The sequence below is a fragment of the Carcharodon carcharias genome, chromosome 22 (assembly GCF_017639515.1).
Source record: "Carcharodon carcharias isolate sCarCar2 chromosome 22, sCarCar2.pri, whole genome shotgun sequence".
In the NCBI taxonomy this organism is placed as follows: domain Eukaryota; kingdom Metazoa; phylum Chordata; class Chondrichthyes; order Lamniformes; family Lamnidae; genus Carcharodon; species Carcharodon carcharias.
The window spans coordinates 3,313,990-3,332,280 of record NC_054488.1 but is presented as its reverse complement, the minus strand read 5'-3'; the positions used below and the strand labels follow the sequence as shown (position 1 = coordinate 3,332,280).

The 18,291-nt window shown below is 43.2% G+C and overlaps 1 protein-coding gene across 2 annotated transcripts in view; it reads right to left on the bottom strand.

Moving 5' to 3' along the window:
- Positions 1–18,291, bottom strand: part of tmem104 (transmembrane protein 104) — a 296,624-nt gene that overhangs the window by 214,551 nt on the left and 63,782 nt on the right. For both annotated transcript variants that reach the window (XM_041217287.1, XM_041217289.1), the window contains exons 5-6: positions 14,886–15,003; positions 13,076–13,156 (exon numbers count right to left, since the gene is read on the bottom strand). In XM_041217287.1, the coding sequence (XP_041073221.1) occupies positions 13,076–13,156; positions 14,886–15,003 (199 nt within the window). The remainder of the gene's footprint in view (positions 1–13,075; positions 13,157–14,885; positions 15,004–18,291) is intronic.

The following is an 18,291-nucleotide window of genomic DNA, read 5'->3' as shown; positions in this document are numbered from 1 at the left end:
GCAAACTGATCACCCAGGAATGCACTTCTTCCAAGAATATAAACTGGAGCACAGTCCGCTATAGCCTGTCTGCATTCATTGCCTCCGGAACTGTGTTCTGGATAGAAATATATCAGGATGTAACATGCAAAACAAATGCACCAAGTTCAAACTCCCAATAGGCCTCTTGCTGGCTCCTCTATTTTCACGAGTCACCAATTGATGTGTTATATTGATTTAACTCTGCATTTCCTTACATCACTTATGAAATTCATGCAGCATCTGACCAAAGGGCTGTGATATCACAAAGTGCTCTGAAGCTGGTTGGACATTATTAAACATTACAGAAAATACAACAGCCCAAACTTTGTTGGGTTAGAGGGTGGGTGGGGCATTGACTTATGCTGTCATTATCCCACAAGCAAACCACAACTTCGAGATAAAAACAGAAAACACTGGAAAAACTCAGGTCTGGCAGCATCTGGAGAGAGAAACAGAGTTAACATTGAGTCCATATGATTTTTCTTCAGAGCTGGAGAGGGGTTGAAATGTGATGGGTTGTTGAAGAGAGAGGGGTGGAGCAAAATAGGTCAGGGATAGGTGGGAGCTCATGGACACAAGACAAAGGGAGTAGTAATGTAATGTTAAAGGCTAAGACAGGCGCTAATACTGGCATAAACGTCAGATAGCAGAATTTGTTAATAGCAGAACAAAACACAGCACTCAAAGAAAAACATACAAACAAGTTACAGACTGACCCTTTGATGGGGGGAGGGGGTTGGGAAAAGAAAATACATCAGAAAATAGGTCAGTGATGTCTGAAAGCAAAAGCAAGATACAAACAGGCACTTTGGTGGGGTGGGGGAATCAAAATAGGGGTCAGAATTCATGGGCTGAAGTTGTTGAACTCAAAGTCCAGAAGGCCATAAAGTGCTTAATCAGATGATGATGTGCTGGGCTTCAATGAAACATAGGCCAAGGACAGAAATGTGAGCATGAGGGCAAGATGGTGAATTGAAATGGCAAGTGACAGGAAGGTCAGGGTCATGCTTGCTGACTGAGCAAAGGTGTTCCTCAAAGCGGTCACCCAGTATTTGTTTAATCTCCCCAACATAGAGAAGACCCCATTGTAAGCAGCGAATACAGCAGACTAAATTGAAGTATTGAATCACTGCTTCACCTGTCAGGAGTGTTTGGGGCCTTGGATGATAAAGAGAGAGGAGGGAATGGGGCAGGTGTTACACCTGCAGTTGCATGGGAAGATGCCATGGGAAAGGGATAAGGTGTGGGGGGTCGGGGGGGGTAGAATAGAAAAGTGGACCACGGTGTCACGGAGGGAACAGTCCCCATAGCATACTGACAGGGGAGCGAGGGGAAGATGCGTTTGGCATGCTGGAGTTGGCAGAGGATGATCCTTTGAATGTGGTGGCTGGTGGGGTGAAAAGGGAGAACAAGAGGAACCCTATCATGAATTTTGGAGGGTGGGGGAAGGGGCAAAGGCAGAAGTGCAGGAGATGGGTCGGACATGGTTGATGACCCCATCATCCAGTGGACAGGGGGATCTTCAGCTCAGGAAAAAGGAACGTGTGTCAGAAAACAAAGTGCAGCTGATGAAATGGAGTGCAAGACTTGGCGTTTGGTGTGTGGGGAAGTTCAGTGGAGGTATTTTTTTCCTTTTTCTACCTTCCTCACACTGTAAAAATTGGTCCTTATTCTACTGCAGGGAAAGAAGCTAGCTGTCTGAGTACCTGGTAAGTGGGTAAGTTCTATTCTATCCCTAAGGTTTAAAATAACACACAAATTGGTGGTCAAGTTAATAAAATATACAAAGCAGCAACATAAGTCAGTAATATAATTAATTATTTAAATCACATTAAGGATGGCATGACAGGTAGTGTGTCAAGGCTGCAGCATATGGGACCACCTGAATAAGTTTGTGATCCATGGCAAACAAGTGTTTGAGACTCAAGGGACTTCAGCTCAGAGTCATTGAGCTGGAGGCAGAGCTGCAGACTCTGGTATATCAGGGAGAGGAAAAGTTACCTGGATGCTTTGTACCAGGAGGCAGTCACAGCATGTAAGAATCTTCTGATTTGGTCAGTGGTCAGGAACAGGAGGGTGTGACTGCAAGTGAAGCAGGTAAGGGGACCCAGAGGGCAGGAGTACAGGAGTGTGAGTCTTTGCAATTGTCCAATAGGTTTGGTGTTCTCAGCTTGTTTGAATGAGAGCTGGGGCTGTGGGATGGATGAGGAAACTAACCATGGCATTGTGGTGCAGGAAGCCATTCAAGTGGGGGGGAGCAAAAAGGAATGTAGTGGTAGTATAGTGAGAGGGATTGATACTGTTCTTTGCAAAGAGCAAGAGTCCAGATGGCTGTGTTGCCTGCCCAATGCCAGGATTCGAGACATCTGCTCAGGGTTGGAGAGGAACTTGCAGTGTGAGGGGGAGGATCCGGTTGTCATGGTCCACGTAGGTACCAACAACATAGGTAGAACTAGGAAAGAGGTTCCGTGTAGAAAGCACGAGGAGCTAGGCACTAAGTTAAGCAGAATCTCAAAGGTTATAATCTCTGGATCATTACCTAAGCCATGTGCAAATTGGCATAGGGTACATAAAATTAGGGAGATAAATACGTGGCTCAAAGACCGGTGTGGGAGAAGTAGGTTCTGATTTATGGGGCAGTGGCACCAGTACTGGTGAAAGTGGGAGCTGTATTGTTAGGATAGTTTACGCCTGAACCGTGCTGGGACTAGCGTTCTTGTGAACCACATAACTAGGGAATTAGAGAGGATTTTAAACTAAATAGTGGGTACAAGGGATTAAATGTGGAAAGATGTGGTATAACAAAGAGTAGAGACATGGTAAGAGAGGAAAATAGTAATATAGAGAATGAGGGTCAGAGAATGGCAGGAAGGGACAGAAAGAAAAAGCCTAAATATGTACCAAGAATCATGACTAGATGTTACAAAGATAACAAAAAGACAAAACTAAAGGTTCTGCATCTGAATGCACATTGCATTCATAAAGTAAACAAATTGATAGCACACACTGAAGTAAACTAATATGATCCGATAGCCATTACAGAGACGTGGCTGCAGGATGACAAGGATTGAGTCCTGAATATTGAGGGGTATACGACATTCAAGAAAAATAGGAAGCGAGATAAAGATGGAAGGATAGCACTATTAATCAAGGATGATATTGGTGCAGTAGTTAGAGATAACCATGGGTCAGGAGATTGGGATGGAGAAGCAGTTTGGGTGGAGATAATGAAGGAGTAGGGGAACGAAGTCACTAGGACTGGTCTACAGGCCCCGTAACAATAACCACAATGTAGGACAAAGTATACAAGAAGAAACATTGGATGCTTATGATAAAGGGATAGCAATAATCATGGGTGACTTTAATCTACATAAAAACTGGAAAAATCAGATTGGCAGGAGTAGTCTGAATGAGGAGTTCATAGAATAGTGTTTCTTAGAGCAGTAGGTTCTGGAACCAACCAGAGAACAGGTTATATTAGACTTGGTATTGTGTAATGTCACAGGATCAGATTAAAGACACACCGAGGTAGCAGTCACCACAATATAATTGAATTTTATATCCAGTACGAAAGGGACAAGCATGGATTTAAGACTAGTATTTTAAACGTAAATAAGGGCAACTATGTGGTATAAAAGCCGAGCTAGCCGAAGTTAATTGCAATACTAGGCTATGGGATAGATCAATAGAGAAGCAGTGGCAGACATTTAAGGGGATATTTCAGAATACTCAGTTGTTGTATATTCCTACTACAAAGAAAAATTCTAAGGCGAGGACCAAGGGACACATCAAACTTAACGAAAAAGCAAATAACAGCACAAAGATGAGTGGCAGATCAGATGATGGTCAGAATATAAAGTACAGCAGAGAATGACTAAAAGGCTAATCAAGAGAAAGAACTTAAGAGTATGAGAGGAAGCTAGCTTGAAATGTAAAAATGAAAAGCAAGAGTTTATCCAGGTATTTAAACAGGAAAAGGAGTAAGTAAAGTGAGTGTTGGTCCTCTAGAGAAAGAGGAAGGGGAGTTAACAGTAGATTATAAGGAAATGGCGGATGAAGTGAACAAATATTTGCTTCTTTCTTCACTGTAGAGGATACAAAAAACATTCCAGTCATAGCTGTAAGTCAGGAGGTGGAGGGGAGAGAGGAACCTGGTGAAATTACAATCACTAGGGAAGTGGTACTGAGCAAGCTGATGGAGCTGCAGGCTCCAGATGGTCCAGATGGGCTTCATCCTAGAGTCTTAAAAAGAGGTGGCTAATGAGGTAACAGATGCACTGATGTCAATTTTCCAAAATTCCCTAGATTCTGGAAAGGTTTCATCAGGCTGGAAAGTAGCAAATATAACCCCCTCTATTCAAGAAGGGCGGAAGATAAAAAACAGGAAACTATCGGCCAATTAGCTTGACATCTGTCACAGGAAAGGTGTCAGAGTTGATCAATAAGGAGGTTATAGCTGGGCACTTAGGGAAACTCCAAGTAATTGAGAAGAGTCAGCATGGTTTTGAGAAAGGGAAATCATGTTTAACCAATCTTTTTAGAGTTTTCTGAAGGAGTAACATGTGACATGGATAAAAGGGAGCCTATACACATACAGTACTTGGATTTCCAGAAAGCATCTGATAAAGTGCCACATCAAAGGTTATTGTTGGAAACAGCACACTGTGTAGGGCAGTGATCTTCACTATTTTTCAAACAAGGACCACTTACAAAAACCTGCAATATGAGAGCCACATCGACTACTATAATATAGCAGTCATTGCCTGATTCGTTCCTGCTTGTGATAACACAAAGGAAGAAAAAGCATTAGTCAAAAAGCAGAACACATTGTTCTTTCTGGGTGGAATACAGGCTTGAAGTGGACTGACATGGCCACGCCTCAATGACAGCTGTCCCTTAAACATTCCAATAGCCAACTGCATCAAAATCCCAGGTGGCAGCTGCTGTCAGGATTGGCTCACTCCTGAAGTAGTGGTCCCGTTTCCTGGATACGAACGGATCGCAGGCTGTCAACAACACACACACACACACCTCTCCTAAGGCTCCGGCACTCCGCTCTGCCACACACTGCTCTCCGGGCCCTGGTTTGAGGTGCTGGAGCACAGAAGCCGCACTTAGCATCAATGGGAGCTGCTACTGGCTCACAGGCCTTGCGTTGAAGAACACTGGTGAAGGGTGTAACATATTAGCCTGGATTGAAGATTGGCAGACAACAGAGTATGCATAAATGGGTCATTGTCTGATTGGCAGGATGCAACTAGTGGATTCCTGCAGGGGTCTTTCCCAGAGCTTCAAATTTTTATAATTCCCGTGCCTTAGATAAGGGGACTGAAGGCATGGTAGCTAAGTTTGCAGACGACAAAGATAGGTAGGGAAGTATGTTGTCAAGACGACAAGGAGCTTGCAGACGGATACAGACAGTTGAGAGAGTGGACAAAAATATGGCAGATGTGGGAGAATGTGAAGTTGTACAATTTGGCAGAAAGAATGAAAAAAAGTAGAGTGTCACTTAAATGAAGGTAGAAGGATCTAGGTGTTCTCGTGCATGACAAAACGTTGATTGCAAGTGCAACATGTAATCACGAAGGCTAATGGAATGCTATCCTTTATTACGAGAGGAACTGAACATAAAAGTAAGGATGTTATGCTTCAGTTATACAGGGCATTGAAGAGACCACATCTGTGTGCAGTTTTGGCCTCCTTATTTAAGGAGATATGTAAATGCGTTGGAGGCAATTCAGGTGAGGTTTACCAGATTGATAACTGGAATGAGCAGGTTGTCTTATCAGGATAGGCTGGGCTTGTTTCCATTGGAGCTTAGAAGAGTGAGGGGTGACTTGATGAAATATATAAGATGCTGAATGGTCTTGACAAGGAGGACATGAAAAGGATGTTTCCTCTTGTGGGTGAGTCTAGAACTAGGGTGCACTGTTTTAAAATTAGGGGGTCACTCTTATAGGACAGAGATGGAGAAATTTTCTCTGTGAGTTGTACAACTTTGGAACTCTGCTTCAGAAGGCAGTGGGAGCAGGGTCACTGAATATTTTTAAGGCAGAAGTAACTGATTCCCTTGCCTAACAAGAATCTAAAGGTTATCAGGGATAGATGGGAATGTAGAACTCAAAACGCAAACAGATCAGCCATGATCTTATTGGATGGCCTGCTTCTGCTCTTATTTCGTGTTCGTACGTAGAAGTGTCATTTTGGAAGGTAGCATCATGACAGAGGCAGAGAAACTAGACGAATGGGATGGAGCCCCGACAGGAAGCAAGGTGTGAGAATGTGTAGATGAGGTAGCTGTGGGAGTCAGTGGGCTTGTAATGAATATTCATAGACAGTTTAACATCAGAAAAATTAAGGAAGGGAAGTGTCAGAGATGGATTATATGAAGGTAAGAAAGGGGTGGAAATTGGAAGCAAAATTGATACATTTTTCCAGGTCCAGACGAGAGCATGAAGTGGCACCAATATGATTGATGTGCTGGTGTGCTGGAAAGAGTTGTGGGAGGGGGTCACCCCAACAAGGAATGTTCCACATACTCCACAAAAAGCCAGGCACAACTTCTGGGTGTGGGGCATGTGCAGATGAGTACACAAATCCTGAAGCTGCTTTCTGCCACAGGCTGCAATGTGTTAGCCATCACTCAATTTAAGCTTTCCCATCACCACATAGGCATTGAAGCCCCCTCAATTGCACTTTATTCAATCAGGTATAACTGGGTTTTTAAACAGCAATGTGATTAATAAAATTGTGAACAACAGAACCTGAGAAATAAATGTTATAATCTTGGAGTGTTAAATAATTACTAGATTTAAGCTAAATTTTAATATTTAATTTTAATAAAGTTTTTCCATAATTATTTTAGCTTCTACTTTTACCCCATGTGTGTTTGAATCTTTAATTTGTTCAATACAAAACATTGTGTTTATTCTATTTTACAACTTCTTGGCTCCTGTTTTTTTTTAATTTGTTCAAGAAGTGGTGTTGCTGGCTAGGCCAGCATTTATTGCCCATCTTTAATTGCCCTTGAGATGATGGTGGTGAGCTGCCTGCTTGAACCATTGCAGTCCTGATGTTGTAGGAACAGTGTTGTTAGGAAGGGAGTTCCAGGGTTTTGACCCAGTGTCAGTGAAGGAACTCATTCACAGTGTGACTATGAAATCCTTCAATGTGATTGGCCATTTAGACTGATGACATCATTCCAGCTCCAGTAAAGCTGATGCTATGATGGAACAATGCTCACCCCAAAAGGACAAACTAAGAGCCCAGTGCAATGGGGAGAAAGAAGATTTGCATCTCCAAATAGTAGGTGCTAATCAAAATCCAATCATCTCAGCTGAAACAAGTCAAAAGCTTGGACAAGTAACCCTTTGTAAACCAGAAGAGGTTTGCAGTGTTTTGCATAGCAAAACTGCTGAACAAATCCTAAAAAATACAAATTTGTTTTCATGGGTTTTGGTGAATAGCATCTTGAAATAGATGAGTGTGAGAGACCAACTCAACATCTTCCAAGGAGAGTTCCGGCCCCTCTCAAGTCCAGCCTGAAAGACAAGATAGAGGAGCTTGAAAAGAAGGGAGCAATCGAAAAAGTGGCAGCTCCAACATTTTGGATTAGCAGCATGGTAGCTGGAAAGCTGAGTGTGCATAGATCCAAAGGATCGCAAAGCTTTGACGAGATCTCAATGCCTCATGCCAACTATTCAAGAAACTTTGCCACAACTTTCCGAAGATAAAGGTCTTCACTACTTGAGAAGCAAAGGATGGATGCTGGCAAATGAAGCTGGATGAAAACAGCAGTTTCCTGACTGCATTCTGGATACCACTTGGGAGGTACAGATGGTTGCACATGCCACTTGGCATTTCTACTGCTCTGGAAGAGTAGCAATAAAAACAACAAGCAATAGGTCAATGATCTTCCAGGAGAGAAAACTGATATTGGATGATCTGCCAGATGTGGAGATATGATGGAAGAAGCGATCGCAGGTCATGATCAGGATCTAGCGTTAACTGCTAGAGATCTCGTCAGATGAATCTGAAGCTAAATAGTTCGCCTTGATCCTGATAAGTTGAGAGCTGTAGCAGAGATGCAGCAAACAACAGGTGCAAAGGCAGTGCAATTTGTTGGATTTGTGAACTACCTAGTAAAATTCTTGCCCAATTTGTCAACTGGAGCCTGAAACTCTACACAAGCTCATTGCAAAGGATGTTCAATTGGGACACAGAACAAGAAACAGCTCACTCACATCAAACTAGCAGTGACTGTAACGCAAGTGCTGAGGCACTACAATGTTAACAATGAGGTCACTCTGTAGTTTGATGCCAGCAAGGAAAGACTTGAAGCAACCATCCATGCAGCAAGGACAAACAGAACTTTAATGCAAACCAAATAATGCTACACACAGATTAAGTGCCTGGCTATTGTCTTATCTTGGGAACATTTTAATCAGTATGTTTGGGAGAGATAAAGTGACGGTAGAGTCTGAACACAAGTCGCTTCAAAGTATCTTTCACAAACCACTTCGATCTACTCCAAAGAATCTGCAAAGGATGTTACTTCATTTTCAGAGATTTCATTTGGAAGTGAAGTACAAACAGGTGAAGCCCATGTACATTGCTGACATGCTGTCAAGAGCTGCACTCCCTTTGAAGAAAGTTGCAGATGCTAGTACAGAGTGTGAAATCTTCCAGATTCAACAAGCAACACCACAATATGCTCTAGAAGTCATCAACCCAGCAGAGACATTGAACCTGACAGACAAGAGTCTTGTTCAGATCTAGCAAACTACACAAGATGCAACTCTCCAAATGCTGCAGGAAGTAGTGATGGCCTGAAACCATCAAGGGCATGCTTATTGCTATAGGAGAGCATTGAGCTTACAGGGATGAAGTGATCACCCAAGATGGCATCTTGTACAAAGGAGCTAGAGTCATTATCCCTAAGGATGTGAGGAAAGAGATGCTGAAGCACATCCACACAAGCCATCAAGGAATCAAGTCTAGTCTGAGGAAGAAAAGAGAAGTGCTCTACTGGTCAAACATAAGCAATGAGATCAAGGACCATATCAGCCAGTGTAGTGCTTGTAATGAGCATCAAGCTTAGCAAGCTGAAGAGCTGCTCATGACATCCCAGACAGACCATGGATGAAGCCTGGAAGAGACATCTTCACTCTCTTTGGAACTCTCATTGGCTACTATTCAGGCCACTGGGCGTTAGACAAGCTGATGTCAACAACCACCAGTGAGATCACAGTTGCCCTGGGAGTCTTCAACATCAACTCCGGACCCCATGAAGCCTCATGCCATCAGGTCAAACATGGGCAAGGAAACCTCCTGCTGATTACCATGTACCGTCCCCCCTCAGCTGATGAACGAGTGCTCCTCCATGTTGAACACCACTTGGAGGAAGCATGGAGAGTGGCAAGGGCACAGAATACTCAGTAGCACCACAACTGACTGAGCCCTAAAGGACGTCGCTGCCAGACTGGGTCTGTGGCAGGTAGTGAGGGAACCAACAAGAGGGAAAAACATACTTGACCTCATTCTAACCAACCTGCCTGCCACAGATGCAACTGTCCATGATAGTATATCGGTAAGGTACCCTTGTGGAGACGAAGACCCATCTTCACATTGAGGATACACTCCATCGTGTTGTGTGGCACTACCACTGTGCTAAATGGGATAAGTTTCGAACAGCTTGAGCAACTCAAGACTGGGCATCCATGAGGCACTGCTGGCCATCAGCAGCAGCAGAATTGCACTCGAACACAATCTGTAACCTCATGGCCCAGCACATCCACCACTCTACCATTACCACCAAGCCAGGGGATCGGCCCTGGTTCAATGAAGAGTGCAAGAGGGTATGGCAGGAGCCGCACTAGGCACACATACCTAAAAATGAGGTGTCAACCGGTGAAGCTACAACACAGGACAGTTTGCGTGCCAAACAGGCAAGAGACAGAGCTAAGTGATCCCAACAGGTCAGATCTAAACTCTGCAGTCCTGCCACATCAAGTTGTGAATGGTGGTGGACAATTAAACAACTCACTGGAGGAGGAGGCTCCACAAATATCCCCATCCTCAATGACAGGGGAGCCCAGCATATCAGTGCAAAAGATAAGGCTGAAGCATTTGCAACAATCTTCAGCTAGAAATGCCAAGTGGATGATCCATCACTGTCTCCTCCAGAGGTCCCCAGGATCACAGATGCCAGTCTTCAGCCAATTCAATTCACTCCACATAATATCAAAAAGCAGCTGAAGGTACTGGATAGTGCAAAGGCTACAGGCCCTGACAATATTCCGGCAATAGTACTGAAGACTTGTGCTCCAGAACTTGCTGTGCCCCTAGCCAAGCTGTTCCATTACAGCTACAACACTGGCATCTACCTGGCTATGTGGAAAATTGCCCAGGTATGTCCTGTACACAAAATGCAGGACAAATCCAACCCGGCCAATTGCCACCCCATCAGTCCACTCTCCATCATCAGTAAAGTAATGGAAGGGGTCAACAACAGCACTATCAAGTGGCACTTGCTTAGCAATAATCTGCTCGCTCACACCCAGTTTGGGTTCCACCAGGGCCACTCAGCTCCTGACTTCATTACAGCCTTGGTTCAAATATGGACAAAAGAGCTGAACTCCCTAGGTGAGGTGAGTGTGACTGCCCTTGACATCAAGGCAGCATTTGACCGAGTGTGGCATCAAGGAGCCCTAGCAAAACTGGAGTCAATGGGAATCAGGGGGAAAACTCTCCACTGGTTGGAGTCATACCTAGCACAAAGGAAGATGGTTGTGGTTGTTGGAGGTCAGTCATCTCAGCTCCAGGACGTTACTGCAGGAGTTCCTCAGGGTAATGTCCACAGCCCAACAATCTTCAGCTGCTTCATCAATGACCCTCCTTTCATAAGGTCAGATGTGGGGATGTTCACTGATGATTGCACAATGTTCAGCACAATTCGCAACTCCTCAGATACGGAAGCAGTCCTTGTCCAAATGCAGCAAGACCTGGACAATATCCAGGCTTGGGCTGACAAGAGGCAAGTAGCATTCATGCCACACAATAGCCAGGCAATGACCATCTCCAATAAGAGAGAATCTAACCATCACCCCTTTACATTCAGTGGCATTACCTTCACTGAGTCGGCCACTATCCTGGGGGTTACTATTGACCAGAAATTGAACTGAGCGAGCCATATAAATAATGTGGCTACAAGAGCAGGTCAGAGGCGAGGAATCATACGACAAGTAGCTCACCTCCTGACTCCCCAAAGCCTGATCACCATCTACAAGGCACAAGTCAGGGAATATGTTGGAATAATTCCAATTCGCCTCAATGAGTGCAGCACTCTCAACACCCAAGAAGCTGGACACTGTCCAGGACAAAGCAGCCTGCTTGATTGGCACCACATCCACAAACATTCACTTCCTCCAACACCTGCGCACAATAGCAGCAGTGTGTACCATCTACAAGATGCACTGCAGGAACTCATCAAGGCTCCTTAGACAGCACCTTCCAAACCTGCGGCCACTATCGTCTGGAAGGACAAGAGCAGCAGACACATGGGAACACCACCATCTGCAAGTTCCCCTCCAAGCCATTCACCATCCTGACTTGGAAATATATCACCATTCCTTCACTGATGCTGGGTCAAAATCCTGGAACTCCCTCCCTAACAGCACTGTGGATGTACCTACACCACATGGACTGCAGCGGTTCAAAAAGGCAGCTCACCACCAACACCTTCTCAAGGGCAACTAGGGATGGGCAATAAATGCTGGCCCAGCCACTGAAGCCCACATCCCGTGAATGAATAATAAAAAAAACCCCCAGGCTGAGACACCAGTGAAAATTTCCAAACGAATCATCAAAAAGTCGAGTAGATCCAGCAAGGATGTGTACAATGCAATCCTAGAGTGGAGAAACACACCTCCTGTGGGCATGTAAAGTAGTTCAGTTTTGTGACCAATGTCATGATGCAACGAACTACTTTCCAATAGCTAAAACACTACTGAAGCCATAAGTAGTAACAGGAGCGAGTGAGAAAATCAAAGTGAAACAACAGAAAACCAAATTTCACTCAGATAAAGCTACCAAATCATTGCCAAAGCTGAGAATTGAACAGCCTGTCTGCTTGAAAACATTCAATAATCTCCATAAAAGTCAGCTCACTTGGCAACATGGGACCTGTGTAGAGAAGTTACTACCATGATCGTACACTGCGAAAATGAACAAGCAGATATAATGTCATCACCCCAGACACATATGTACAACTAGAGAAGCTGCTCTTTCACAGCAGATAGCTGGCGAGGAAGATGCAAGTTCACCAACAGCACAAGGAACTGAAGGTCCATTAGTCCCAGAGGTCAACCATTCCCCAACAAAAGGCAATGGATCAGCAACAACAGTCACCACAGCAGCGAAATTCCGCGGAGAGGCAACATCACCCCAGGAGCGAACATCAAATAACAAGCTCTACAAATTATGCTCGCAATGCCTGTCAGAAAGAAGTGGGTCAGACTGGAATGACCAGTTTTCTGTACATGCATGATCACTCTCATTGTAGGCCATGTACATGTCTGACTTGCAACTGTAAATGAAAAGGGGGATGTTTGGAGAAGTGCCTTTATGCAATGTGGCCATAGGCTTGCCATAGTCATGTGACCTGTCACCTTTAGTGTATCAAGGCTTAAGCGCAGAAGCCATTTCATCTACCATTTTAAACACTCACTTCATTTCCTCCTAAAAGCATCCACTTCTGCTAGGGCACAGAAAGATAACCGGCAGCTCACCATGTGAGCCTCAACTTCAAATACTAACCAAACACAAGTCATTCCAAAAAAACAATCAAAACACTACGTAGAGGGTCAGTAGAATATGATCAGAGATAGCAACATAGCCGATTTCCCCCTTCCCAGGGCTTGGGTGCAGAGCTGAATTGTAACATGCCCGTCACCACCCCATCAGAGATTAGCTCATGCAGAACAAACTGTTCCATTATTTAAACATGTACTCAATAACTGATTATAAAATTGAAGCATAATGGTGAAAGGCTCACCTTTACTGAAGAACATAGAAGCCATCTGGCCCATTTCTATCCGTTCCACAATTTCAAAGGCATCGTACGTACGAGCTTTTTCTAGGCATAAAAATAGGCGATAAAATTGTTAGTGCACAGACTCAAATAATGGAAAGGACATCAAATTTCAAAATTTTACATCATAATCTCTGCTCCCTCCCCCCAGTCAGGATTCTGTCTGCAGATCCATATTGTTTAATTTGCGCCATTACCTTTCACTTTGCATCATCCTCCCTAATTATTTAATCTCTCCTACTTTCTACTTATCACAGGCCTTCCCCTTTTGCTCTTTCCTCCCCTACACCTTTTCCATGTCTCTGTACTTACATCTCAAGCTTCTCCTCATTCAGATGAAAGGTCACAGAACTGAAACGTTAACTTTGTGTCTGTCTCCACAGATACTGTGACCAGCTGAGTATTTCCACCACTTGATTTTTATTAGTGGAAAGGGCTATATTTTATTAGGCAGGCAGTTGTAATCTTTAGAAGTTTAACATCCTGCAAATCAATAGACAAATCACAAAATATGGTCAGATTATCATGTTTAACCTAACTGGTCTGCATATTGAAGCCACTGAACAAAACCTGCAATAACTGGAAGCTTCATCAATGCTCTAATATCTGAAGTGTACTGTTGAAGTCCTGTAAACAGGGTCTGCCTACACCCATGCTTAGAGGGCAAGCTCAAAAGCTAGCAAGGGAATTGAGAAAACTAACTGATGGGTTGAAAGCAGCAGTTAAATGTTCTGGAATTCAGGCACTGTGCAAAGCACAACTCTAGAAATCAATGATGGGACCATTACAGCTTTTAATTTACATTAAAATCTTGGATTCAGAAGCTCAGTGCATACTGGCGTAATTCACAGCTGATAATATGCAAGGATGAGGCAGTTCAACCTAAATAAACACCTCTGGGCCTAAAACTTAAATATGTAAAAAAAAGAAAGCAAAATATTGCAGATGTAAATCAAATAAAAAAGTGCTAGAAATGTTCCGCAGGTCTGACGTGTGGAGAGAAAAACTGAGGTAATATTTTAGGCCTGTAACCTTTCAGCAGAACTTAAATAGGTAAGTGGGTAAACTAATGGTGATGTTCAGACTATTGTTCAGCTGCCTCAGCTCCTTCCTCCTTTCGTTTGCCTATCAAGCTGAACCATGCTCCCATCTCCCCCATGCCCTCTCCAAACTCAATCTTGTCCATGAAACCCAGCTCCTGCTCCATTAAACCAATTTGCACTAAACTACTGATTGGCTAACTTTTCCTTCCTGGTCCCCATGCCAGCTGACATTGTAAAATAATGCAACAACTTGATTTATACAACACCTTTCACAAGTGTTTTGCAACCAATTGAGTACTTTTCAAGTGCAGTCACTGTTCTAGTGTGACAGCCAATAGCAACTTCCAACTAATAGCAATGAGATACATAACTGGATAATGCTTTAGTGGCATTGGTTGAGGAATAAATATTGGTCTTGACACTGGAGGAACTCAATGCTCTTCAAATAGTACAGTGGGATCCTTTTATATCCAACCAATTGGTTAAACCTTGGTTTGAGGTCTCATCTAAAGGGCAACACCCATGACAACACAGCACCCACTCAACTCCACAATTATTCCGAAGGGAAGCTTCCTCAAGTAACCCGACAAGTTCTTAATCTTAATACAGATGCAACTTTGTCCAAATTGTAAGGATTAGCCAGTAAAAACATACAATTTCCATATTTTAGCTATTTATTTTAGTGCTGAAAGATAATTCAGCTCTCAAAAAAAGCCTCCCTCAATACTCACGCACTGAAAGAATGGGTCTGGTCTCTGACCGCTCGTGACCATCCCATTTCGCAACTGTATTCTTGTCGTTGTCGTCGTCATCATCATAGGAATCTGAAGAGGGATCATTATCGTTCACCTTAAGTGGAAAAAAAACAGCAACAAGTCTAATAAGTACCTCTTGTGGCTCTGGAACATATAATGGCTGAGATTTGCTACTTCTGTACTTCCCAGACTTTAACTTCAGCTGCTGCTCATTTTAATGTTTGGAAACTTGTGGCTTGGGAATCAGAGAAGTGGGAAATTCTGGATCGAACCAGGACTCCATCCCCTCTTTCCTTTGCATATCCTACAGTTAACATTTATTGATAGGCATCCTGGTAAAATGAGCTTGCTTTAAAAACATAAACCTAGACACCAACAATTCCCACAGTGGTTCAATAGGAACAAAAGAATCTCAGGAATCTTCTGCAGGGCTCAATTCATAGGCACTACTGTAATTTTAAATAACAACTTTCACACATTATACTTCATAGCAACTTCTCGCCAAACAATTTCTTAGGTTGGTTAAATGCTCAAGTTCCAGGAAAGGAATTTCAGCTGTTACAGTTGTCCCATTTTACCCCCAACACACTTCACTTCAGTGTTTTCCAAGGTCAGTGGAATATTCACCCCAGGAACAATGTACACTTGTTTTTTGTCGTACACAAGCCTTTTAAACTATTTTGCATTGCCCCAAACACATGGCAACCTGAAAGGGTCGACCCACGTGCAGTGTGCACAAGAACTTTTGGGTTTCTGTGCGACCACACAATTCAGGAGGAACATTGCCCAGAGCTGTTTACCAGTGTTTGGATCTGGAACAGAGATATAAACTGGTGGCTGTTGAGAGACTCACTCCACAGTTAATGGTGTGACCCGAGCTAGGCTCAGAAGAATAACCGATGGTCAGTTTACAGAAAGAGTCTATCTACCTACATAAGAATCGTATTACGAAAACAAAACTACCAACTCTCCTTAATATCATCACTACAGCGCTCTTATAAAAGTTTTAATAGACTCTGAATGAAGTGCCTACTCAGTCTGTTCCACATCCCTGTCCCATTAAAGATGATGGGTGAGTAATGTTTCTAATCCTTCTATTCTTGCACAAGGTTTTGGGGAGGAGATGGTGTAGTGGTATTATCGCTAGACTAAAAATCCAGAGACCTAGGGTAATGCTCTGGGGACCCAGGTTCAAATCCTTCCACAGCAGATGGTGGAATTTAAATCCAATAAAAAAATATGGAACTAAGAGTCTAATGATGACCATGAAACCATTGAGGATTGTTGTAAAAACCCATCTGGTTCACTAATGCTGTCTCAAAGTGGTTTTGGGGCATTTAAACTCTTACTAGAACACAGCAACTAGTGCCGTAAAAAGGTGGCATGGCTTCTATAATGATTCTCTCCACTGCTTCCTGCGAGAATTGCTGCACTGCATGAGTTTGGAAATATCCTCTCAGAAGATAAGCCTGAAAAAATCAGTCAGAAATAGGGGTTCCTACCCAGATTGGAAGTTCTGGGCCTCAGTCTTCAGGGACCTAGCATTATCCTAGTCATTTCTCCAAGCAATTCCTCATGCAATCCTATTCCTTGTTGGCAGCAGATTCACTCGTGGCTTTCAAAGGGAAATTTGATAATTGTCTGAAGAGAAAAATATTGCAGGGCAACTGGGAAAGGGTGGGGAGCAGGACTTGCTGAGTTGCGCTTGCAGAGAGCTGGTACAGACACAATGGGCCAAATGGCCTTCAGTGGTAAAACAACTGCTCCCACATTCTGCAGCCACCCCCACTTGTCACCTGCCCTGCATTAAGTGTTAACTAATTTATAATTAATAAATCCTACTACCCACAATAAGCTTACTGTTGCTAAACCTTACTGATAATAAACCTTTACAATTGCAAATAAGTTACTAACTTTGAAAGATAAATGAGCTAAGCCAATGGATACTCACCTGCCAATCAACTACCTGCTTCCTAGTGATGTCACACCGCTATTTTCTCTGGCTGTTTCTCTCCCATGTTAGTGAGCGTATCAGAAATTTGATTGTAGGGAGGGCGGGCGAGAAAGAAAGAGATACTATCATGTGTGTGAGTTAATGAGATTGTGTCTCTGCCTTACTCCAAGTCTAGGGCTTCTCACTGTCACCACTACACACCAAGACATACACACACAGACTCTCAGTGGAAGAGTGAGTGAGCGAGCACCCATTGCCTGGAAGTGAGCCTGGCACACAAACACTGATCCTCTCACACTCATTACTCTGTTTTAACTTTGTTTTATTTTTGCTCAGCAAGTTTATTTTCTTAAAACTGTAACATTTTTTAAAAATTCAGTTTAAAGTTGTGCTCAACCTCATCTTTCCGAAGTTCTCTCACCGGCCCCTTGAGGGAGAGAAAAATGGCAACGTGGCCCCCCCCTACCCAAGCAAAAAAAAGCGGGGGGGGGCACATTCCATGGAGAATGTGGCCTCCTTATTCTTCCTACTAATATTCAACATCTCACATTCATTTGCCAATTACACATCAATTCTGCAAGTTTATCAATGCCTTCTGCAATTTGGCGCAGTATTCCTTGGTATCGACCATGCTTTCCATTATCACTTTTTCAAAACTATATAGTAATTGCAAGAAAGCTTTCATGCATTATGTAATTTTCGGGTTGGCAGATTGCAACTATTGAAGCGCCACAAGGATCAGTGCTTGGGCCTCAGCTATTTACAGTTTATATCAGTGATTTAGAGGAGACGAACAAATGTAATTTATCCAAGTTTGCTGGTGACAAAGTTGGTGGGAAAGTAAGTGATGAGGAGGATGCAAAGAGGCTGCAAACGGATTTAGACAGGCTGAAGTTGGTAGATGGAGCACAATGAGAAATATGAAATTATAGTAAATATTATGCAGAGGAATTAGTGTCCTTATGCATTAATCACAAAGCTAACATGTAGGTACAACAAGCATTTGGATGGCAAATGATTAGCATTTGTTTTGGTGTACAAACGTAAGGATGTCTTACTACAATTTGGGCTTTGGTGCAAATACACCTGCTGTGCAGTTTTGGTTTCCTTAGTTGAGGAAATAATTACCTTAGGTGGGGTGCAAAGTTTCACTCAATTGATTCCTGGGATGAAAGGGCTGTCCTAGGAGAGATTGTATAAAATGGACCTATATCCTCCATAGTTTTGAAGAATGAGAGGCAGTCTCAATGAAATTGATCAAATTAAAGGGGATTAGCTGTTTCCCCTGGCTGGAGAGTCTCAAACTAGGGGGTCCTAGTCTCAGGATATGGGGCTGACTGTTTAGGACCAAGTTGAGGAGCGATTTCTTCACTCATGCATGTAAATCTTCGAAATTCTCCACGCAGAGGGCTGTGGATGCTTAGTCAG